This window comes from Vulpes vulpes, chromosome 9 (assembly GCF_048418805.1).
Source record: "Vulpes vulpes isolate BD-2025 chromosome 9, VulVul3, whole genome shotgun sequence".
Taxonomy (NCBI): domain Eukaryota; kingdom Metazoa; phylum Chordata; class Mammalia; order Carnivora; family Canidae; genus Vulpes; species Vulpes vulpes.
This window is the reverse complement of record NC_132788.1, coordinates 105,736,852-105,758,309: the sequence shown is the minus strand read 5'-3', so window position 1 is coordinate 105,758,309 and position 21,458 is coordinate 105,736,852. Positions and strand designations below refer to the sequence as shown.

Below are 21,458 nucleotides of genomic sequence, written 5' to 3'. Positions count from 1 at the left end.
GGGAAAGAGACACAGAGTGTGCACAAGACCCATGCAGGCTCCCCTGTGCTCTGTCCTGCCTGTGAGCTCATGCAGCAATGAAAATGCAGCAACACTTGGTGATGCTCCTGCCCAGGGAAGCCCATCAGCCCATTAGAGCCTCAGCACCCAAGGGTTCTATCAGGGACTGGTTACATGGCTTTCTCCCAGAGGCATATTGAGACTCCTGACTCCCAGGAGGAGGGCAGGTGGTCAGCACAAAGCACATTTTGCCACGGTCTAGGCATAGTGAACCACCCTTAGCATGAACGGTCAAGTGGAGATATTCTGGGCACCAGCGTTAGGCCTACCGTGTTACCTCATGCTGCGAGGGGACAGACAGTGAAGCTCTTGCAAGCCAACATTTCAGTGACGGCAGGTTTCACTCTGTGTGCACATGTTAGACCTGTGACCTTTTACATTCATTTTATATAAAACAATTGGAAAATGGCAAAACTAAAGTACGAGCTCCAGGCATAAGATGAGTAGATCTCATAAAAATCATGCAGCTGCACAAATTAGGAATCCCCAGTGACACCGTAAGTAACTGTGGTTAGGTACCCGCTGCGTGTTTAATTAGGAAGGAAAAGAACAAGAGTGAGGGATTTCTTTTGGATACAGAAAACAAAGTATAAAAGCATGCGTGTGATCATTTAAAAAGTTTTAGTGGAGGGACTACTTCCATTTTGACCCTATTGGAAATACTTAGTATATAGTTTAGCATCGTGATGAGGTTGTGACTTAGGATAACGAAAACCTGTTTCTTAGGAGGGAACACCTTGTTACCTGGTTATTCCATTAAACATGGATGGTCCTTTTCCAACCTTTACTTTGGATGCTTGGACCTGGACATGCCTGATTCTTCCTGTTGTCATTTCTGCCTTAATTTATGGATGTTTCTTGGTGAACCAGGTTTCTAAGAGCCAGGATCGCAAATCAGCCAGCAGAGAGAAGCGATCTGTTGTGTCCTTTGATAAAGTCAAAGAGCCTCGGAAGTCAAGAGACTCAGAGTCCCGTAGGTGAGTCTGTGTCCAGGAATGTTACTGGTTTGGTTCTATCTCTGTACTGCTGAAAGCTGTGTTCTAGGGGGATATTTTCAAAGTCCCCCATGTGTGGAATACTGCTTTAAATTTCTTGGTGCCTTTGGCTTTGATCATGTAGTTTTTGTTTTTTTTCCAATTGATCATCTCATACAAATAGGCCTGTCACTTCTTGAAGATTTTGGAAGATAACAGCAGGGAGTTGGAATGCCTTCCTGGTGCAGTAGGGCTAGTTAACAAACATACCAAATGTGCTCCAGAAGCTGTGGAAAGGGAAATAGAGAAACAGTGGAACGTGTGCAGGGAGAGAATTGAGAGATCCTCATCCTTAAGATAGCTGAAGAAAATGTCTCCCTAAATTTTAAAAACTAAACACAAGTTATATTGAGCACGTTGAATGGTAGTTAATGTTTCCAATCAAGAAATAATCCCTTTTTTAAAATTTTATTTAAGATTTAATTATTTTAGTGGCACGTGGGTGGGCAGGGTGTAAAAAGAAAGAGAGAGAATCTCAGGCAGACTCCCTGCTGAATGTGGGCCCTGATCTCACGAACCAGAGGTGATGACCTGAGCTGAAACCAAGACTCAGGTGCTCAACATCTGAGCCATTCACCTTACCCCTAAGCTTAATAAATAATAATCAGTAAAATTGCTAGAGTAAGAATGAGTAAAGGGTGCGAGGTATTGCTTTTTCTAGTGCCTGCTCATGACTTCCTGCTTCCAAGGGAGAGGCAGTGGGCAGGAGACACTTTGTTGAAGTAACTGGCAAATAGAGCAGTGAACTGTCCCGTATGTGGGAATTTAATATGTCAAAACTGACATTTCTAACTAGTGACAAAAGGGTGGACTCTCCCCAAAAAGCTTTAAGTCTCTTGGCTGTTCTTTAGATAGCGCTCTGGGGCTCCAGCTCACATCTGTGACAAAATGAAAGTAAGTATATTCATGAGTTCAGGTTGGAGGGCCCAAAATGTCACGAAGGAGAAGATGACTAAATTTAAATGTAACTTTTGTATGTGAAAGACACGTGAGAGAGGGGAATAAATGTGATTTGAAATAAATATAATAAGGGAAAAGTAACCTGACAGGAAAACAGAAGACAGTCACCAGAAGGGACAGGTCATGCCCCTGCCACAAGTCATGCAACGTGGCTCCGCTTTATAAGGCATCAGGAGTGCACGTGAAAAGAGTAGCTTTAAGGTTTTATGTATGTATGTATGAATGAATGGGAGATAGAGCACGAGTGGGGAGGACAGGGAGGCCCATGCAGGGCTCAGTCCCAGGTCACGGGAATCATGACCTGAGCCAAAGGCAGATGCTTAGCCAGCTGAGCCGCCCAGGCGCCCCAAGAGTAGCTGTTGTTCTCCAAGCCACAGGCACAGTGAGGCACATGTATAGAGACGGGCAGGAAACATGCTGAGGTACGGCTGGTATCACTATCAGGAGAGTGGCTGGCAGCCCTTCTGGGCTGAGCAGAGGGTCCTACAGCCTTGCCCATCCTTCACTCAGTAGCTGCAGTTCCCAGCTTGTTGGTACGCTCATCTGAGCTTAGAAAAAACATCATAAGATGTTTTTAGAAAAAAATTGCGTAAGTTTTCGATGCGAGAGCACTAGCCCCATTCCGTGGTGACTAATTGAAGCCCATGCCTTAGGGAGCAGAGATTTTCATTGAGACCTAATTTGCAGTGAAAAGAATGTTGTTTCTTAGTCTTATTTTTAATGAGGTATTTGTGGAATATTATGTTGAGCTCCAGAAAAAGTTTCAGGGAGTGAGGTTCAGCTCATACTTCAGCTGACCGTTGACATGCACACGCCTTCATGCTCCGAGTACTTGCCGGGCAGGAACCAAGCTGGAAGCAGAGCCCATGCTGGCATTCCGGGGCTGCTGCTGTGCTCTCCCTCTCATCAATGGGTTGGCTAGAGCTATAGTTCCTTAGGGGTGGGCACAGCCCTGAGTCCAACTTTCTGTTGTGCTTGGGCTGATCTGCATTCCCCAAGGTGAGAGCTGTAGAGCCAGCTGGGTGGCGCCAGCTCTGTGGCCCCTTCTCCTGCAGGGTACGTGAGCGCAGTGAGTGGGAGCAGCGCATGCAGGCGCAGTGGGAGCGTGAGGAGCGTGAGCGGCTGGAGATTGCCCGCGAGAGGCTGGCTTTCCACCGACACCGCCTGGAGCGCGAGCGCATGGAGCGCGAGCGGCTGGAGCGCGAGCGCATGCACGTGGAGCATGAGCGCAGGCGGGAGCAGGAGCGCATCCACCGAGAGCGCGAGGAGCTGCGGCGCCAGCAGGAGCTGCGCTACGAGCAGGAGCGGCGGCCTGCGGTGCGGAGGCCCTACGACGTGGATGGCCGGTAAGTCCAGTTCTTAGCCCACCCTCTAGGTGGCTCATGGCATTTAGAATTGGGTTCTAGGTCCCTGAATCATGTTAATGTGAGATTTTTGTTTCAAAGGCAGCACAAGTACATGCTACATCCGAATTTGATGTCCTTTACTTCATCAGGAACCAGATGGTTAGGGGTCGGTGGAAAAATGGTTATGCAGAGCAGTGCCTAGTAGTGTCTTGTTCAAGTCTTGGCGCGGGCACCCAGAGCTGCACATGAAGCACGAGTGCTAAGCAGGTGGCCAGAGATCAAAAAACATCTTCAGGCCCCTGTTCTAGGCTTTGTAGTCAACTGTAGTGATTTGTTCTGGTTTACTCCGGTAACAATTTTATTTCCTGGACATGCCAGTGCATGATGTGTGAATACTAAAGTGTTAGACCTAATTTCAGACCTTGCTTATTGGGAGTCTGGAGTGATAGGGCCAGCATTGGTCCTAGTAAAGCTTTTCTGCATGCATCACTTGGGAAAAAACACATTTTATATTCATCATCTTTCTCCAGCACAGGTTAAAGAGGTCCCCGTGATAATCCAGCACTTCTTTAGTATTTTATTTTATTTTAGTACTTTTTGCCTCTGTGCAAAATACTGATGCTGTGAGTCCCTTATGGTCATAAATGTTTTGAAACAGTATGTTTCAGGTGCTTCTCAGAGTCCCACCCCTCCCCCCCCCCCCCCCCCCCCCCCCGTGTCTTTGCTGGGTCTAGTCCACAATGGAGGAGAACTCAGGGTCACGGCTCTCACTTGCTGTCCTGATAGATCAAGGCCATGTGCAGATGGTGGAGGCGACCTGCAGGTGTGCATGTGTGCCCTCTTGCCCTCCTATTAGGGAAACCAAAGCTATTCTGTTTAGGGGAAGCAGGGCATGTCAGAGTAGAACGGAAGTCTTTCATTTGGATGCCACATCACCCTGCCAGCTCATGGAGCAAAGAAGACCTTGTTGCTAAAGTCCGTTCTCATTTTGTGACGTGATAGGAGCCAAGGACCGTTTAAGGGTTCAGTTCACGGGCAGCCCAGGTGGCTCAGTGGTTTAGCACCAGCTTCAGCCCAGGGCCGATCCTGGAGACCTGGGATCGAGTCCCGTGTCGGGCTCCCCTGCATGGAGCCTGCTTCTCCCTCTTGCCTCTCTTTCTCTCTCTCTCTCTCTCTGTCATGAATAAAATCTTTTTAAAAGGGGGGAGGGGGTTCAGTTCATCATCTCCACAAAAGTTATGAAGTTGAGGGAGAAATTGCACGTACTCCTTTCCTCTTCTAGGCGAGATGATGCCTACTGGCCAGAAGCAAAGCGGGCTGCCCTGGATGAGCGCTACCATTCTGACTTCAACCGCCAGGACCGCTTCCACGACTTTGACCACAGGGACCGGGGCCGCTACCCCGACCACTCTGTTGACAGGTCAGCCAGCTGCCCCCACCCCCGACATTGCCTGCTTGCTCTCAGTTCTCTTCTTTTTTTGAATCCTGAAGAAATAGGGTTGGCCTTTCTTGGCTTTGTGGGTTCATTCGAACCATCAGAGCATGAATTACTTGGGTTCCATTTGGGAAATGTTTTATTTGAGGATGCCTAACCAATCTTTCTTTCCTTAATGCTTTTACTTAAATTGACTTTTACAGGAGAGAAGGTTCCAGATCGATGATGGGAGAAAGAGAAGGACAGGTAAGTCCGAAAACTCCAGTTTTATTCAGTTTTTGCCATGGGATTGACTCTCTCCTCAGCATGCTTTCTCCCTCCTCAGCCGAGGTAAACAAAGAGTAGTGTATCCTGAGCCTCTTCCGGCCTTGACCCTGAGGTTCTGTCCGCCTCTAAATGAGAGTAACTAACATCCTGTACTGATGACTCAAGAGCCTTGGGTGCGTCTCTTAGGCTCTGCTGGACAATCGTGACCTGCCCAGCTGAGCACCTGCAAGTCCAGGGGCACCTAAAGCAAGCAGTGCTGTGCTCTCTGGGTCCACCTGCCCCCCGAGTGTCGGAAAGCCACTCAGTCTCTGGTCCACACCCACACTCTGCAGGATGACCGCGTTAGAGAATATGCTTGATGTGCTCCCTTTTCCTGTCCTAGCTTTAGCTTGAGAACTTCCGCCAAGAGCATTGATTCTTTCATGGGTTTACTTGGAAGAATGGGGGTAATGAAGGGAGGATGTGTTCAGGGCATTGTTGGCCAGAATTGCCGCCCTGTGAGTTTCCTTTCCTTGCATCTAGTACAGACTGAGTGCAAGACTGGGCGGGGGGGGGGGGAGGGGGGGCTGTTGGTATTCCTTGGCCACATTGAGGGGTTTTCTCTGCTACCTCTGAAGGAATCTTCGCGTGATTCCTTTTTCTCTACTCCTAGAGGTAAATCTGAGATGTTAGCTAAATGTGCACCTTGTCTTCTGTTCCTCTTTGGTAAAGTTGAGAGCGGTGGTTAAATTCCAGGCTACAGGGCCAGAGGGTCGCATCTTGGTCCAGCACTTGTGTGGAGCTTGTGTGTGAAATTGAGGGTGCTTCCTCCTGCATGAGGAGCTGGGCCGAAGGTGCTGCTAGCTGTGTCTAGTACAGTCCCTCGGGTTCCTTTGCCCACCGTTGGTAGCTAAAACACTCTGGAAACCTGAAAGACTGTTTTCTTCACATACAGTGTCCTCAGTAATATTGATATCAGTGCTGTCCTAGATGGCAGGTGGTGTGATAGGGGACACAGACGGGAAGCACTGGCACAGGCTTCCTGGGTCTTGCTGAACTGTTACGTGGGTTGGTCATTTGGATAGAAGAGCGTGGCTACATTATGAAATAGCAGGAAGAGCTAGATGTGGCCCTTGTACAAAGTGTTCTCTGTCAGTTTTGTGTTTTTAGAAGGCTGATGTTTTTTTTTTTATAAAGAATTAATTTACATTACAGAGCAAGTGAGACCACAAGCAGGGAGGGGCAGAGGGAGAAGCAGGGAGCCCAATGTGGGGCTGGATCCCAGCACCCTGGGATCATGACCTGTGCTAAAGGCAGACACTACACTGACTGAGCCACCCAGGCGCCCCAGATACTCCTTATTAAATATTTGTGTTTGTCTAAAAGTATAGGAAGTGGTCTAAATCACAGGCTGTAATTTTTCTAAAAGCTGGTATGTTTTGAAGGTTGTTTTGTTTTGTTTTGAAGGTTTTTATGGAAACGTTATTCTGGGGTCTCATTTAAGCAGCTCTTGCTCCATTTGGAAGGACTTTCTGGGGCCCTCTGACTTTTTATTTTGCTCCTAGAAGGAATGAGGCTGGGTTTTGTCCGTCTTGTTCAGTTGCCCCTGCCCCTTTGTTGAGGGAATATCTGCACACATCTGGGAATGAGAGGCCAGAGGAAGCAGGTCGTGGAGGCATTTGTGTTTAGGACTCCCTGTGTAAGCACGCGCCCACCCTGGTTTAATGGGTAAGTCAAGTCTGGGCGTGAGCAGCAACAGGGCAGCTGGCGCCTTCAGCTGAGGGGCTTCATCACCAGGGCTCCCTTTCTTAGGTGTTCTTACTTAGATGTGATCCTGGAGCAATAGACCCCAGGGCCACAGGTTGGATTTGTGGGATAGTGGAACCAAAAGCACTTCGTCAGCTCCCTAAGAGCTTTGGGCGTTCTTCCAGCAAGCAGGAGAAGGGCTCAGGTGAAAGATGAGTGGGCATTTGAGACAGCTTTTCCTAGGGGGGTGCCTTGGTGGCACAGTTGGTTGAGCATCCAACTATTGATTTCGGCTCAGGTTGTGATTTCAGGGTCCTAAGATTGAGCCTTGCGTTGAGCTCAGTGTTTGTTTGTTTGTTTGTTTATTTAAAGATTTGTTTATTTATTTATTTATTTTTGTTTGTTTATTCATAGAGACAGAGAGAGAGAGAGGCAGAGACACAGGCAGAGGGAGAAGCAGGCATCATACAGAGAGCCTGACCGGGGACTCCATCCAGGGTCCCCAGGATCACGCCCTGGGCTGCAGGTGGCGCTAAACCGCTGAGCCACCGGGGCTGCCCTGGGCTCAGTGTTTAAATAAGATTCTCACTGCCTCTTTCTTTGCCCCTCATGTCCTTGGTCTCTCTTAAATAAATACATCTTTGAAACAGAACAGCTTTTCCTAGAATGGGAGGCTTTCTCTTCCATCCTTCCTTCAGGTAGTGCATTGAACAGGGTCCAGCATTCGTGTGGCCTGCGCCAGAGGTGCCAGGTCCAGGCTGAGTTGCGATAAAGGATCCCTTGTGGGGCTGGAGTACAGCAGGCACCTGGCCTACTGTTGTCTGTTGTTGGTGCAGGGTAGTCACCAGGCCCAGTACTCTTCTCTCCTTTGGTGCCTGAATTCACTCTGTTTGGATTAGGGTGCATCTCAGGCCTCGGCTTCTGTCCTCTGTTCTGTGACTCCATTCTTTGACTTTCCTCACTAGACAACCAGCAGACTTTGGGGGCCTGGCTGTCGTTCAAGCTAAAAGGGCTGTGTGGCACAAGACCACGTGTTGAACGCTTGCCAGCACTTGTTATTATTCTTGTTGTTATTAGTTTGTTGCCCCAAAGGCCTTGGGATCCAGGCTTGACACTGAAACCTTCTTATTCTGGCTCTTTAACACCCAGCATTACCCCGAACGCCATGGAGGACCAGAGCGCCATGGGCGGGACTCTCGCGACGGGTGGGGCGGATACGGCTCTGACAAGAGGATGAGCGAGGGCCGGGGGCTGCCTCCTCCACCCAGGTTTGTGTCATGCACCCCACACTGCTTGCTGGGGCCTCATGCACCGCAGGCAGTATTGAATGTGTCCCAACTGAGGACCCTGGGTCTCAGGGCAAGATGAATGCTGACCCCATGACCCAGAGCACTGGCCACACCTCAGGCCTCCTTGGAGCTTTGAACAACGTTCCCGTAGACCCCCACCACCCAAAGGGATGGGGACTGGGCACACAGAATGCTAAACCCACCTTCCAGAGCCCACCACCCCTCCTACTCTGAAAGGCAGAGAGGGGAGCAATCCAAATCAGAGATGTCTTTTTCCAAGGGGCAGACGTGACTGGGGGGACCATGGCCGAAGAATAGAGGATGACCGTGCGTGGCAGGGTGCTGCTGATGGAGGCATGATAGACAGGGACCACAAGAGGTGGCAAGGTAAGGGCTGACTCTCAGCTGGCAAGGTCTCTTATTTTGGAGAAGCATCTGGAAAGCTCAAGCTGCACCTGCTTCACAGCCTGTCTGCCTTGTCTTGAGGGCAGGAAGAGCTGTCTCTGCTCTAAGACCACGGGGTCTTGCTTGTCACTGACCGGATGTGGGGAGGGAGGAAGGGAACAGATGAGGTCTGGCACAGAAGACTGCTGTGGGCTTTGGTTAATACTCTGCCTCGACTTAGCCAGGACGTCAGGTGCGTGCAGCTTGCGTGCTGATGCACCACTGGGACCTGTGGGTTCTGGGCTGACTGCGTGGCTCAGGAACGGGACTGGAGTCCCATGAGCCTTGTGTTGGTGTCCTCGGAACTCCGCCCGCTGTGCTCAGACAAGCTGTTTGAAAAGTATCTCTTGTCTTACAGGTGGCGAAAGAAGTATGTCTGGTCACTCTGGGCCAGGTCACATGATGAACCGGGGAGGGATGTCAGGGTAAGGTGTCTGGCGCTGCTTGTCCATCTTTACGTGTTGGCTCGCCTGGGAGGTTTAGAATGTTGAGTCTGCCCCCCTCACCGCCTCTCTGCCGGATGGAGGCTCTGCTCCCAGAAGAGGGCCGGCAGCTGGGGGTGTGCACAGGGGGGCGTGCACGGGGGGCGTGCCGGCCGGACTTCTCTGACATGGGATCTGTGTCGGTCCTAGGCGTGGCAGCTTCGCCCCTGGCGGGGCCTCACGGGGCCACGTGATCCCGCGCGGCGGAATGCAGGGTGGCTTCGGGGGACAGAACCGGGGGAGCCGACCCAACGACACCCGCTTCACTCGCCGCTACTAAGTGCTTGGATTCCTGTGTTCTGTCCCGTGGCAACAAGAGTATGTTCTGTTAGGAGTTCTCTTCAACTGTGTACAATAATTTTTTTTTATCTGCTGCCATATTGTAGCTCAATACAATGTGAATGTTTTGTGTTTTTTTTTTTTTCTGTTTTTTTTTGTTTTTTGTTTTTTGTAATAAATGTGTTTCTGTTCACATACCCTTTACTTAAAGTGTTTTCTCTTTTTTATTTCACATATTTGTGTAAATTATACTTGGCATAGCTGAGCCATGGCTCTTCAGGGCAGAAGGGGCAGCTTTAAGGGGCTGTCCAGGTTCCCGGAAGCCCTTTACTGACAGCACACGCTCCTGGCCTGCCTGAACCTGGACCAGGGTTTTGTGGGATCGTCTGCGTTCTGCGTCGTGGCAGTTTTGTCCCTGTTCCCCCTCCTGGGCCCTTTGTCCTCCACACACTGCCTCTGTGTCCAGGACAGGCCCAGCCTAGCTGAACAGGCTGCTGGGCCTTTTTTTTTGATGTGGCAAAATACACATAACACAGTTTCCCATTTTAAGCACTTCAGGTGTACAGCTTGGTGGCATTAGTATCGTACAGTGTTGTGCCACCATCACTGACCGCCGCCGCCTGCAGAACCTTTCATCCTCCCAAACGCCAACTGCCCTGCGCCCACCACACCACCATCTATTTCCTGTGTCTGTAGCTCCTAGCATCTCCTGAGTGGAGCAGCATGCCCATGGGGTAAGGTGTGACAGCAGCGTGGTGCTAAGGCCCGTACATGGGGCCATGCTGCTCCTCAGGTCCACCAGGCTCCGTCTCTGTGGGCCCTGGTCTGTGTTCACGTTGGGGTCCACCCATCCAGCAGAGCAGTGGTGACAGGCCGGCTGCCTCCCTGACACATCACTGCGGAGTCCCAAGCCTGTCTGGGGCTGGGAACACACTAACCACCAAGGCAGCCTGGGCCCCTGTTCCTGCAGGATCCACAACGGGGTATGGGTGTGTGTGTGGGGAGAGACACGTGAACAAGCCTTCAGATGGGGGTGGGGGGGCAGGGGCAGCAAATAAAACCCCCTCCCACCTGGGCCACAGATGACCCCATCCACCCTCATCCCCAAGCCTGTGCGCATGGTAGCCTAAAGGGCCAGAAGCCCCTTCTGGGGCCCAGTGTCTTCACTGGGGTCCTATAAGGGGAATAGGGAGGCAGGAGAGCCGGGGGGGGGGGGGGGGCTGGAGACCCACACGCTCCACAGCTGGCTTTGAAGATGGGGGGGCACTCCTGCTGACTGTGGTGGCCTCTAGAAGCTGGAAAAGGCCAGAAACGGACTGTCCCCAGAAAGAGCCAGCCCTGTCCTAGCTCAGTGAGATCCGTGGTGGGCTTCCGGCCTCCAGATCTGTGAACCAGTCGACGTGTGGTTTCAAGCCCCTGAATCTGGTCATTTGTCACGGGAGACTAGCAAACTCCCAAAGGCAGTGCTCGTCTGCTGGGATGACTGCCCAGGAGACACCTGGCAGCAACTGGAGACGTCTGCAGCTGTCAGGACCAGGGGACAGAGTGCCACTGGCATTTGGGGGGTGGAGGCAGGGATGCTGTTCAACACCTACTGTGCCCAGGCTGAGGTAGGGCAACCTTGCCTCGCAGTGCTAAGGCCCTGATAGGACACCCATAGGGTAGTCGGGTGGCCTGGGCCGAGTGCCTGACTTCAGGCTGGGAGGAAGGGGTCGGGAAGCTTTCCAGAGGAGGCCAATGCTAAGCCGCAGGCAGGATGAGCCAGTCAGGAGGGAGGATGGCCTGAGTGGGTGCCAAGGCCAGTGGTGAAGACCAGCTGCGTTCTGGGAATGGGCCCCTTGGAGGAGTCCGGGCTCAAGGGGAAGGCAGTAGGGAGCCATAGAGGGTTTCCGAGGACAGGGACATGTTCAGACTTGGACCTGGGGAAGTAGATGGAAGGGCACGGGCGGGAGGGCCTGGGAGATGGTCGTGGCCCTGGTGACGGACTCAAGTGAACAGAAGAAATGGGGCTGACTGCACGACGGGATGGAGGCGTCAGCATGGCACCCGTCTTGGCTGCTGCTGGGTCCAGGGTGGCAGCAGGTGAGCAGCCAGGTTGTGGGCCATGGCTACACACCAGAGCTTCTGTTGTTTCATGGACACACGCACAGACACACATGAGGCCGAGGGGGGGGTGGTCAGTGCAAACAGACCTAGGGCTTGGAGAAGGCATCTCCTCAGAGCTGCTGAGGGACCCGCAGGGCCTGGAGCAGCCTGAGGCCCCAGCAGCCCTCAGGGTACGTGTGTCCGTCTGTAAGAGATGCAGCCCTGCCTGCCCTGTGCCCTCAGACCAGTGCCTCCATCTCCGCCTGTTTCCTCACCTGGAAACCGCACGGCCCACCCTCATCCTCACTGTGCGGCTGCCTTGGGGGTGGCCAGGTGCTTCCTGAAGCCCTGCCTGCCTGCCCGGCGCCCCTGGGCCACACCTGGCCATCCCTGCTTTTTTGCAGCCCCCACGTCATGACCCTCTCCCTGGGGACACAGGCCCGTCCTGCGGGGACTGCAGTCACTCTCGTGAGCAGCTCTACACACGGTGATCACTGAGCGGCCCCGGGAACTCCTGGCCATGCAGACAGCGGGGAGATGAACATGCCCCTTCCACAGGCCCCCAGCCCCGCAAAGCCCTCATCCTGGGCTCAGCCCTCCAGGAGGGCCGGCACTTTCTCAAACCATTCCTGGGCCCCTGAGCACTGTCCGTGGAGCTCCAGGGTGGGTCAATGTCTGCCCCCACCCCCGCACCAGGTTGGAGACTCAGCAGGGGGGGTCCGGACGGCAAAGGGGTGAACCAACACCTGTGATCCAGGTCAGGCCCCTCGCTCTGGGCACCAGCCGGGCCATCCCCAGCCCCCAGGGCCAGCACATGGGTCGGGGAGCATGTCCAAAGTCCTTTATTGGGCCGGCAAGGCCGGGAGCTGCCCTCGAGTGGGGTCCCAGTCCCAGTCTGGAGTCTCCAGGTCGCTGGCGCCCCTGCCCCCGTTCCTGACTGGGGCAGGTGGCCTCTGGCAGGCTACTTGATCCGCTCCTTCAGGTATTCCCAGCCATCCCTGGAGTACTCGCGGGCCTTGGAGGGGGCCACCGACAGAGCTGACATCACCGTGAGGATGCCTGTGGAGAGGGAGAGCCCAGCGCCTTCAGCCACCGCATCTTGTCCACCCACACCAGCCCCCTGGAAACCCGAGCTTCGCAAGGCTTTGAGAGGCACCAGTTCCAGCACCATCGGTCCCACATGGGGAAACTGAGGCGGTGGGGAGCAGGGCCTCACGTTGTCTGAGATCACCTGTCCTCAAAGTAGGCTCCCTCTGGCTCACCCCTCCCTGAAATCTCCACCCCCTTTAGATCCTTTAGATCCGTGGCAGGGGTGCAGGGCAGCACGGGGAGCCACGGGAAGGAGTGACGAGGAAGCAAGCGGTGGCAGGGGTGCAGGGGTGCGAGGCTGCGGCATCAGGGGTCACCCCCCAGCACGGGGACCAGGGCCTACCTGAGTTCCAGGTGTCACGGAAGTGAAAGTTAAATTTTGGAGGGGCTGGGAGCTGGGAAGAGAGGGGAGAAGGGGCAGGTGAGAAGGCGAAGGGCCGGGCGGCCCCAGCCTCGCAGCACCGAGCCCGCGGGAGGACGCGGACACGGACACGCCGCCCGGGGCTACCTGGGGCATCTTCAGGCCGGTCTGCTCGCACACGTACTGGCTGAGCTGGTACATGGCTGGGGGCACCACCTCCTCGGCCCTCTGGAGCACAGCCTGGCTCTTGTCGCTTGGCCCCAGCAGCTCCTGGTCGTACACCAGGTAGACGGCACCCCCGGCCACGCTGCCCTTGATGAGGAACCTGCGGTCGGGGGGGGGGGGGTGCAGGGCGGCGGCTCAGCAGCTCCCCGGCACTGCCGGCAGCCCCGGGCTCCGGGCCCACGCGGGGCGCCTGGGTCCGAGGAGTGACACAGCGAGGCCGGGCAGCGGACACGGAAGAACAAGGAGGCGGCCGGGCACCGCCTGGCACAACGCTCCCCTCACCGCACAGAGCACAGCCCCTCGGCCCCGTTTAACAGGTAAACTGAGGCCCACTCGTGATCCGCACACGGCGCGGCGGCAGGGAGGCCTAGACCCCCGGCCTTGAGCCTCGCGCGTCGCCCCGGGCAGGTCAGGCCGAGGCGGGACCCGACACCACGGAACTCCAAGACCCAGCCGGAAGCAAACCCGGGGGGGAGGTGCCCACGGGAGGGGCTTTCTCGGGGGCTCGGAGCCCGCCCCGCCGCCCCACGCACCTCATCAGCGACCACACTCGGGGCACCATGGTCGCTCGGCTCCGCGCGCAAGGACACTCGACTCGCCCGCCGCTTCCGGTGACTGCGCCGCAGAGGCCTCTGGGAAACGTAGTCGCCCGACTCAGCCGCAAAGGCCTGTGGGAGTCGAAGTCGCGCGGCGGCCGCAAAACGCCTGAGAGGCTCCGCAGCCCTCCAGCGAAAGGATTCTGAGAAGTGTAATCTTCAGAGCCCGGACGCCGCAAAGCTGCCTGGGAAATGGAGTCAGCACCAACCCCCGTGAGGCGCCGGACGGCTCGCCCAGCCGCCGAGACTGCTGGGAGATGTAGTCCGGCCTGGCGCGGCTCCGGCGGCGTGCGAGGAAAAGAGGAGTCGGGCGTCTAGACTGAGGCCCGACAGTGGCCCAAGAGGGCGTCGGAGTCCGGGAGATCCACCCGCGCCCGTGAGGGGGACCGAGGGTCCCGGCCCAGGGAGAGTGTGCCAATAAGATGGTTGGTTGTCACGACAACGCGAGGTCGGACTTGTGCGTGGGAGGCGGGCCCTCGGTCACGTGCCTGCCTCGGGGGCGGGGCTTTCGTCCAGGGGGCGGGCCCAGGACCACGGCGGGGAGAGGGCGAGCCGGGCGGAAAGGCTGTTGCCGGGCAACGCCCGGGCGCCGCGCTCCCCCGCCAGGCCCCGCCCCCGCGGAGGTGGGCTCGGTGTCACGTGACCCGCACCCTAAGGGAGGGGGCGCGGTCGGGGGCCCGGCGGAGCCGGCAGCGTAGGGAGGTCCGAGTCCGAGGGGTGCGCGCCGGGCTCCCAGGCCCGGACCCCAGCCCCGCTGGACGGCGGGAGAAACTGAGGCCCGAGTGGGTGAGTACGAGGTTGGGAGCGCGCGGCACGTCGCACGCCCCTTTTGTCCGGAGGGGAAACTGAGGCTCTGTGAGGTCAGGGGACCAGTGCGTTCTGCGAGGGTCTGGTTCTCCCAATTCCGTCCCCATGGGACGCCGGCCGGCTGCTCCATCCACCCACCCACCCACCCAGACGGCCAGCCAGCCGCCCGCCCCCGCCCCCGCCCCCGCTGCGTGGCTGCTGTGGTCAGGGTGGAAGTTGCGGGACTTCACGGGCGTCCCCTGGAGAGCGGGGAGAGGTGGGATGGCTGCCGTGACTGGGGAAGGGCGAGGACTTCACTCTTCGGAGAGCTGAGAAAGAGTCACAGACAGGAACCGGGCAAGATGAGAAGGGACAGGTGGGCCAGGGCCGGGCCCGCGGCGCATTGTGGGCCGGGGTGAGGAGCTCGGTCTCCATGAGGGGCAGTGGCGAGCCCTGAGAGGGTTTGCAGCAGCAAGGGCCAGTCACATTTCTTTGGGTAAATATGTCTTGGGCTGCCCGGAGAGCATAGGGTGCGGAGGAGGGAGTGGGAGGGTGGGGGAGGCAGGGGGAGGCAGCTGGAAGTTGGCAGTAGGTCGAAGGATCTAGACATCTCAGAGCTGAGGGCGCCCCAGCCCCACCATCTCTCAGTTCTACGGTTCTACCCCTACTGCGTTCAGAGGACAGAAACCCCAGGATGTGACGGGCCTGTGCCTTTCTTGGGGGAAGATTCGTGCCCCCCTGAATCGTGAAGTCCTTGGCCTGTTTCTCTCTTTCACCTTCTCCCCGGAACAAGTAAATCCACTCCCACAGCTCAAGTCACATCTTAACCCTGACGACACAGGCTCCTTCCTGGTGTCTCCAGAGTCATCTCTCCGGGTCCCCTCCAGCTGTCACTTCCAATGTTCCTCACATCACTCAGGGCCAGTCTCGTGTCTGTTGAGCATCTGCTCCATGTCTGGCAGTTTGGGGGCCACTGAGGACCCAACAGCGAACAAAGCAGAAGCAAGTTTCCGTTTCCTTCCTGCCTTGTGGAGCTGACGCTCTAAGAGGAGAGAGGGACAGGGAGCATGTAACAGATCATCAGGATGATTTCAGATCATGGCAAATGCTGAGAGTGTGGAAGTTCTAGAGGCAAGAGGAGGGAGAGGGACCAGGAGGTACTTTAGAAAAGGAGGCCAGGGGGTTTCCCTTGGAGAAGGTCAGTTTTGTGCTGACTTCAGAGAAGTGAGAGAGCAACTCATTGGGTTATATTTGGGAAGAGCATTCCGGGCAGAGGGAGTAGCCAATGCAAAGGCCCTGAGGCAGGATGGAGACTGGCTCCTTCTAAGGAATGGTGAAGAGGCGCTGTTTGGCAAACAGAGCAAGAGGGGCTGGTCCTCGTGGGGCCTTTTTGAGCATCAAGGAGCCTGGCTTTTGTCCTAAATGAGATGGGGAGGGTTTTCAGCAGGGGGAGGTAAGATTTAATTTGGCTGCTTCTAGGAGGGAGAACAACCCGAAGAGGCCAGGGGAAGCTATATGACCTGGACCAGGTGCTGGCTGCGGAGATGGAGGAGAGAGGGCAGGGCCTGGAGGGAGCAACATCAGCAAACAAAGGCCCAGCTGGGGAAATGGGGGTGGCTGTGGGCCAGGCTGTGCCTGCCATCCTCTCTCCTGCTGCAGACCCTGCAGACTCAGAGCTGGCCATGAAGGTTCTGCTCCTCACGGGGCTGGGAGCCCTGTTCTTCTCCTACTACTGGGATGACAACTTCGACCCTGGTGAGTGCCTGGAGGTGGGGGAGGGACTAATTGGGCCCGCCATCCGGGGCATCCCCGGCGTTGACCACTGTGCACACTGCTAGCCAGCCTCCAGGGAGCCCGGGTGCTGCTGACCGGGGCCAGCGCAGGCGTCGGGGAGGAGCTGGCCTATCACTACGCTCGCCTGGGCTCCCACCTGGTGCTCACGGCCCACACCGAGGCTTTCCTGCAGAAGGTGAGACGCCGATTTCCGGTGGAATGGTGGGGGCAGGAGTGGCTGGAAAACCGGGCCTGGGTTCAAATACTCCCAAAGATCCAGGCTTCCTCTGTGACCTGTAGCAAGTAGGTTAACCCTGAGCCTAGGTTCCTCATTCGCTCCCCAGAGACAATAAAAGTACCTTCTCCTGGGTTCTGGTGTTGGGTTAATACAGTGAGACAGTGAAAGACAGGGAGTGTTCCTCAAAAAATGGGATTGGTGGTGGTGTCCAGAGCCTGTGCCAAACTCCAGGGAGGGGTGATGGGTGGACACTTCTTAGCCCATGGTGGCTCCAAGAAAACGTACAGTGTTTGCGAGGGACTTTGCAGGATGTCCAGAGGGGCCAGACATCTCGAGATTGACCTGAAATCTGAGTTTTAAATGTGGGTGTTGAGCAAAGAGAAGGGCCCTTATTGTAGCCCCCGGGCTGCCAGTGTGCCCCCCGTGGCAGAGCTTTGGGAATAATGCGGAATGTAACCCGAAGCACGGGGTTGGTGGGGGGAGGGGGGCTTTGGGCTGGGGCCCCAGAGGCCTAGCGGGTGGAGGGGGGCCCGCCGGGGTGGACCGGCCCACGGGCAGCTCTGGCCCCCCAGGTGGTAGGGAACTGCCGGAAGCTGGGCGCTCCCGAGGTCTTCTACATCGCTGCGGACATGGCCTCCCCCGAGGTGCCCGGGCGCGTGGTGCAGTTTGCGCTGGACAAGCTGGGTGAGGGGCGGGGCCTGGCGTCTGGGGCGGGGGCCTAGGCCTTGGGGCAGGACTCGGAGGGGGTGGGGCCGTGGTCTCGGTGGGCGGAGCTTAGGGGTCTGGGGCTTGGCCAGGGTGGAGCCTCACTCACTGCCTCCAGGGGGTTGGAACTCTGGACTGGGTCTCACTGGATCGGGGACCAAGCCTGGCAGGGCCAGGGAATAGGGTCCGGTCTCTTCGGTAGGAGGCGGGAGCTTCCCGGGGCGGAACGCACTGGGTCAGTGCTCCGGCCGCGGCTTCCCCAGTTCAAGGTGACGGGGCCCAGGGGAGGGGTCTCTTCGAGGACTAGCTCCTTGCTGATGGGCCTCTCCGGGCCAGGAGGGCTGGACTACCTCGTGCTGAACCACCTCGGCGCCACCCCGGCAGGCACGCGGTCCCGGAGCGTCCAGGGGACACGCTGGCTCCTGCAGGTGCGGCGCTCAGCGCCCTGTCCCTCCGATCCCACGTCAGGGCCTGCCCCTCCTGAGCCCCGCCCACCGCGCCAAGGCTCCGCCCCTCAAGTCCCGCCCCTTCCAGGCTCCGCCCCCAGCTCCAAGGCCCCGCCCCTCAGGTCTAGCCCCTCGCAGGCCCCGCCTATAGCACCAAGGCCACTCCCACCGGCCCCGCCCCTCCCAGGCCCCGCCCTTCCAGGGCCGCGCCCACAGCGCCAAGGCCCCGCCCCTCAGGTCCAGCCCCTCGCAGGCCCCGCCTACAGCACCAAGGCCACTCCCCACCGACCACGCCCCTCCCAGGCCCCGCCCACAGCGCCAGGGCCCCGCCCCTCAGGTCCAGCCCCTCGCAGGCCCCGCCTATAGCACCAAGGCCACTCCCACCGGCCCCGCCCCTCGCAGGCCCCGCCCTTCCAGGGGCCGCACCCCCGGCACCAAGGCCCCGCCCCTCCAGGGCCGCGCCCACAGCTCCAAGGCCCCGCCCCTTAGTTCTATCCCCTCGCAGGTCCCGCCTATAGCACCAAGGCCACTCCCCACCGGGCCCGCCCCCTCCCGGGCCCCGCCCACAGCGCCAAGGTCCCGCCCCTCCGGGCCCCGCCACCCGCGGCGAGGCTCCGCCCCTCCCGGGCTGTCGTGCCTCGCGTTGCGGTGACTCGCCGTCGCCACCTGCAGGTGAACTTGCTGAGTTACGTGCAGCTGACCTCGCTGGCGCTGCCCAGCCTGACCGACAGCAGAGGCTCCCTGGTGGTCGTGTCCTCGCTGCTCGGTGCGTGCGCGCGGCCGGGGAGGCGGGCGGACCTGGAGAGGGCAGGGAGGCTCCGGAGGAGGGGGAGCGCCGTGTGGTCACGAGCGGCTGCGCCCCCGCGCTCCTAGGCCGCGTGCCCACGTCCTTCTCCAGCCCGTACTCGGCGGCCAAGTTCGCGCTGGACGGCTTCTTCGGCTCCCTGCGGCGGGAGCTGGACGTGCAGGACGTGAACGTGGCCATCACCGTGTGTGTCCTGGGCCTCCGGGACCGCGCCTCGGCCGCCGAGGCAGTCAGGTGAGGCCCGGGCCGTCAGGGGCAGGGGGCTGTGGGGGGCGGCCCGGCCGCAGTCCCCAGCGCACCGTCCCGTCCCCAGGGGAGTCACGAGGGCCAAGGCGGCCCCGGGGCCCAAGGCGGCCCTGGCGGTGATCCGCGGCGGTGCCACCCGCGCCCCCGGCGTCTTCTACCCGTGGCGCTTCCACCTGCTGGGCCTGCTCCGGGGATGGCTGCCGCACCCGAGGGCCTGGTTCATCCGCCAGGAGCTCAACGTCACCGCTGTCGCCGCTGCCGCTGCCTGAGCTCCCGGGGCGGCGCTCCTTCGTCTTCCCAGAGGGGAGCCCTCCATCCAGCCGTCCCAGAGCGGCGACACCCATCGAGACACCTCTGAGCGGGTGGCCGAGGCCCGAGACAGAGTCATCAAGACAGAAAAGGAAAAGCGAGAAAAACTTGCCAGCCCCTGGAAAGAGCCGCAGCTCCGAGTTTGCAAGCGCTGATCGTGTGCCAGGCACCTGGTCAGCGACTTGGAAGGCGTTTCCAGTCGTCCGGGCCACCGTGGGTGACGTGGTTGCTGCTTCCATTTTGCAGATGAGAAAGCTGAGGCTGAGAGAGGGGGCGTGACCCTCCCCAGGCCCCGGGCTGCATCCATCAGGGCACCCGGGGAACCCTGGCCATTTCTTGGAACCACCGCATCCCTGGTCTCTTTCTGCTCGCTCAACCTTGGAGCGGCCCCCTACCCTTGCCCCCGTAGGTGACAGCCTTGAGGCCGCCCCTCCGCGGATGGGGTCCGGGGCGTGGAGGAGGGAAAGGATGTGCTCTGGGCTGGACCCAGCCTTCTGTTTCACAATAAAAACCCTTCTTTTGCACATAGGTTCAGATTGCTTAGTTTTTCCATTTTGCTGGTGGCGAGCAGGTAAAAAGGGATGTGTGTGCGGGGAGCCGACTCCTCCAGCCTCCATTTCTCCATTTCACGGTGGAGACCTCACTGGGGAAGTCGGGGGGAAGGAAGGTTACTGGTGGGCTGAAGGCCTTGTTTGCGGTATGAAGGGTGGTGGTTTGGGCGCCAATAATGATCATGTGTATCAGACACCAAGCACTTGACTTTGGTGATCTTGCGGCATCTTCACAACCGGAAGTTGGTGCTACTGTTGTTTCCATTTTATAAGTAAGGACACGTACTTAGAGGGAGAGAGGCAGTCCGCGATAGGAGCTGGGATTCTGACATGGGACTTTAAACCAAGTGTGGGCTGTATCTATCTGCACATCACTGATGTTTACATTAACTAGTGAAAAATCGACACATCTTCTCCCTAAAATGACGAATCAGCGTGGTTTGCATAAAGAAAAAGCAGCTGTCCGGATAAAAACTGTAGAATGAATGCAATATTACAAAATGCTGGCTACTGTTGGCTGTGCAAGGGTCTAGAACGAGCAAGTGTCAGAAGGGTTAACCCCAAACAGACTAGCTCCAAATGGCAGACCATCGTTTGGGGGATAAGTAGGACTGAAAGATAAAAACCAGGGAAAAAAATTTTTTTATGGTTCTACTGGACCTCCGGTCCCTGCACCATCTGAAATTACATCAAATGATACCAAATGTATTAAAGGGCACTATACCAAATCGCTCTCTTGAGTTCTAATGCGTCAGAGTTTGGCGTCATATCGAATGAAACCAATACCTGTTTATGGGTTTTATTTTGTGCCAGTGCTATCGTATCGTAGCCGAACAGTTTGGAATGGGTGGGTGCTCTTTTTGTCCTGAGCCTATACATGAAGCAAGTCAGGTCCTGGGAGGTGAAGCCCCTGGCGCAGGGTCAGCAAGCCAGCGGCCGAGGTGGGATTCCAGCCAGCCAGCTGCCGAAGGAGGATTCGAACTCCCAACCACCGGGAAAGGACGCGCAGCCCGGGCTGAAGCGTGGTTTGGGCCGGCGGGTGCAAGCGCGCACGCGCAGGGGCCGCGCGGCCTCCAGCCGCCAGGGGGAGCGCGCGGCCTCCCGGCCCTCTGGCCCGCCCGCCCCGCGGGAGCTAGATATCCCAGAGTTCCGCGGGCCCACGGCCCTTCCGCCGCCGGAGCCGCGAGCAGCAGCAGGTCAGTGGGGCGCCGGCCGAGTAGGATCCGCCGCCATCCCCTCTCGGGGGCCCCGGGGCGGCTCAGGGCCGTGGCCGGGCGCAGCGAGCGAGTCCGGGGGAGTCGGGACGCGGGGTTCCGGGCGGCGGGGGCCCGAGCCCGGACTCACCTCCGCGTCCGTCCCCCCAGCCGTCTGCAGCCATGGCTCTGCGCTACCCCATGGCCGTGGGCCTCAACAAGGGCCACAAGGTGACGAAGAACGTGAGCAAGCCGAGGCACAGCCGCCGCCGCGGGGTGAGTGCGGGCGGGGACGGGGGTGGGGGGCGGGGGGCGGGCGGCGGGCGGACCCGAGCCCTGACCGCGGCCCGGCGGCGCCCCGTCCCCGCAGCGCCTCACCAAGCACACCAAGTTCGTGCGGGACATGATCCGGGAGGTGTGCGGCTTCGCCCCGTACGAGCGGCGGGCCATGGAGCTGCTCAAGGTGTCCAAGGACAAGCGCGCCCTCAAGTTCATCAAGAAGCGGGTAGGTGGGGGTCGGGGGGGGGGCGGGGCAGCCGGACCCCGACCCCGGGCCCGCGCCGACCGCTCTCCCCGCGCCGCAGGTCGGGACGCACATCCGCGCCAAGAGGAAGAGAGAGGAGCTGAGCAACGTGCTGGCGGCCATGCGGAAAGCGGCCGCCAAGAAGGACTGAGCCCCTCCCCAGCCCCGTACTAATAAAGCCTTCTCGGAACCTCGCGGTCCTGTGC

The 21,458-nt window shown here is 58.0% G+C and overlaps 4 protein-coding genes across 11 annotated transcripts in view; 3 read left to right on the top strand and 1 right to left on the bottom strand.

Annotated features, from left to right (window-relative positions):
- The window catches only part of SAFB (scaffold attachment factor B), a 35,049-nt gene extending 25,524 nt beyond the window's left edge, over positions 1-9,525 (top strand). Inside the window, exons 14-21 of one of the 2 annotated variants that reach the window (XM_026019430.2) lie at positions 931-1,037; positions 3,110-3,400; positions 4,683-4,820; positions 5,039-5,081; positions 7,977-8,095; positions 8,397-8,503; positions 8,919-8,985; positions 9,193-9,525. In XM_026019430.2, the coding sequence (XP_025875215.2) occupies positions 931-1,037; positions 3,110-3,400; positions 4,683-4,820; positions 5,039-5,081; positions 7,977-8,095; positions 8,397-8,503; positions 8,919-8,985; positions 9,193-9,322 (1,002 nt within the window). In that variant the 3' untranslated portion in view covers positions 9,323-9,525. The remainder of the gene's footprint in view (positions 1-930; positions 1,038-3,109; positions 3,401-4,682; positions 4,821-5,038; positions 5,082-7,976; positions 8,096-8,396; positions 8,504-8,918; positions 8,986-9,192) is intronic. The other variant, XM_026019431.2, reaches the window with a different exon arrangement.
- A 2,707-nt stretch (positions 9,526-12,232) lies between these two features.
- On the bottom strand, positions 12,233-13,831 carry MICOS13 (mitochondrial contact site and cristae organizing system subunit 13). Its single transcript, XM_026019315.2, has 4 exons — positions 13,615-13,831; positions 13,004-13,181; positions 12,839-12,890; positions 12,233-12,465 (listed from the first exon to the last, which is right to left on the bottom strand). The coding sequence occupies exons 1-4, from the start codon at positions 13,641-13,643 to the stop codon at positions 12,368-12,370; spliced, it is 357 nt and encodes a 118-aa protein (XP_025875100.1). The 5' UTR covers positions 13,644-13,831; the 3' UTR covers positions 12,233-12,367.
- Positions 13,832-13,938: 107 nt separating this feature from the next.
- On the top strand, positions 13,939-19,513 carry HSD11B1L (hydroxysteroid 11-beta dehydrogenase 1 like). Of its 7 annotated transcripts, XM_072721695.1 has the most exons (9): positions 14,356-14,463; positions 15,943-15,992; positions 16,123-16,218; positions 16,302-16,432; positions 17,047-17,158; positions 17,516-17,607; positions 18,298-18,391; positions 18,499-18,664; positions 18,907-19,513. In XM_072721695.1, exons 3-9 carry the CDS (start codon positions 16,146-16,148, stop codon positions 19,262-19,264), a joined length of 1,026 nt encoding a protein of 341 aa, XP_072577796.1. In that variant the 5' UTR covers positions 14,356-14,463; positions 15,943-15,992; positions 16,123-16,145; the 3' UTR covers positions 19,265-19,513. The 7 variants fall into 7 exon arrangements, with proteins under 7 accessions (XP_025875095.2, XP_025875094.2, XP_072577797.1 ...); XM_026019310.2 differs by lacking the exons at positions 14,356-14,463; positions 15,943-15,992 and adding an exon at positions 13,939-14,102; XM_026019309.2 differs by lacking the exon at positions 15,943-15,992 and having other exon boundaries at positions 14,312-14,463.
- A 1,149-nt stretch (positions 19,514-20,662) lies between these two features.
- On the top strand, positions 20,663-21,446 carry RPL36 (ribosomal protein L36). The gene is made up of 4 exons (XM_072721698.1): positions 20,663-20,732; positions 20,901-21,005; positions 21,100-21,234; positions 21,314-21,446. The coding sequence occupies exons 2-4, from the start codon at positions 20,913-20,915 to the stop codon at positions 21,401-21,403; spliced, it is 318 nt and encodes a 105-aa protein (XP_072577799.1). The 5' UTR covers positions 20,663-20,732; positions 20,901-20,912; the 3' UTR covers positions 21,404-21,446.
- The last annotated feature ends 12 nt before the right edge of the window (positions 21,447-21,458 follow it).

Excerpts from the sequence above, each read along its gene's own strand:
- RPL36 (XM_072721698.1), top strand. The coding sequence starts at position 20,913 with ATGGCTCTGCGCTACCCCATGGCCGTGGGCCTCAACAAGGGCCACAAG. Across the intron at positions 21,006-21,099 it reads GGCACAGCCGCCGCCGCGGG|CGCCTCACCAAGCACACCAA; the intron begins GTGAGTGCGGGC and ends CCGTCCCCGCAG. Across the intron at positions 21,235-21,313 it reads TCAAGTTCATCAAGAAGCGG|GTCGGGACGCACATCCGCGC; the intron begins GTAGGTGGGGGT and ends CCCGCGCCGCAG.
- HSD11B1L (XM_026019310.2), top strand. The coding sequence starts at position 16,146 with ATGAAGGTTCTGCTCCTCACGGGGCTGGGAGCCCTGTTCTTCTCCTAC. Across the intron at positions 16,219-16,301 it reads GGATGACAACTTCGACCCTG|CCAGCCTCCAGGGAGCCCGG; the intron begins GTGAGTGCCTGG and ends GCACACTGCTAG. Across the intron at positions 18,665-18,906 it reads TCGGCCGCCGAGGCAGTCAG|GAGCTCAACGTCACCGCTGT; the intron begins GTGAGGCCCGGG and ends TTCATCCGCCAG.
- MICOS13 (XM_026019315.2), bottom strand. The coding sequence starts at position 13,643 with ATGGTGCCCCGAGTGTGGTCGCTGATGAG. Across the intron at positions 13,182-13,614 it reads CGAGTGTGGTCGCTGATGAG|GTTCCTCATCAAGGGCAGCG; the intron begins GTGCGTGGGGCG and ends CCCCGACCGCAG. Across the intron at positions 12,891-13,003 it reads CCGGCCTGAAGATGCCCCAG|CTCCCAGCCCCTCCAAAATT; the intron begins GTAGCCCCGGGC and ends CTCTCTTCCCAG.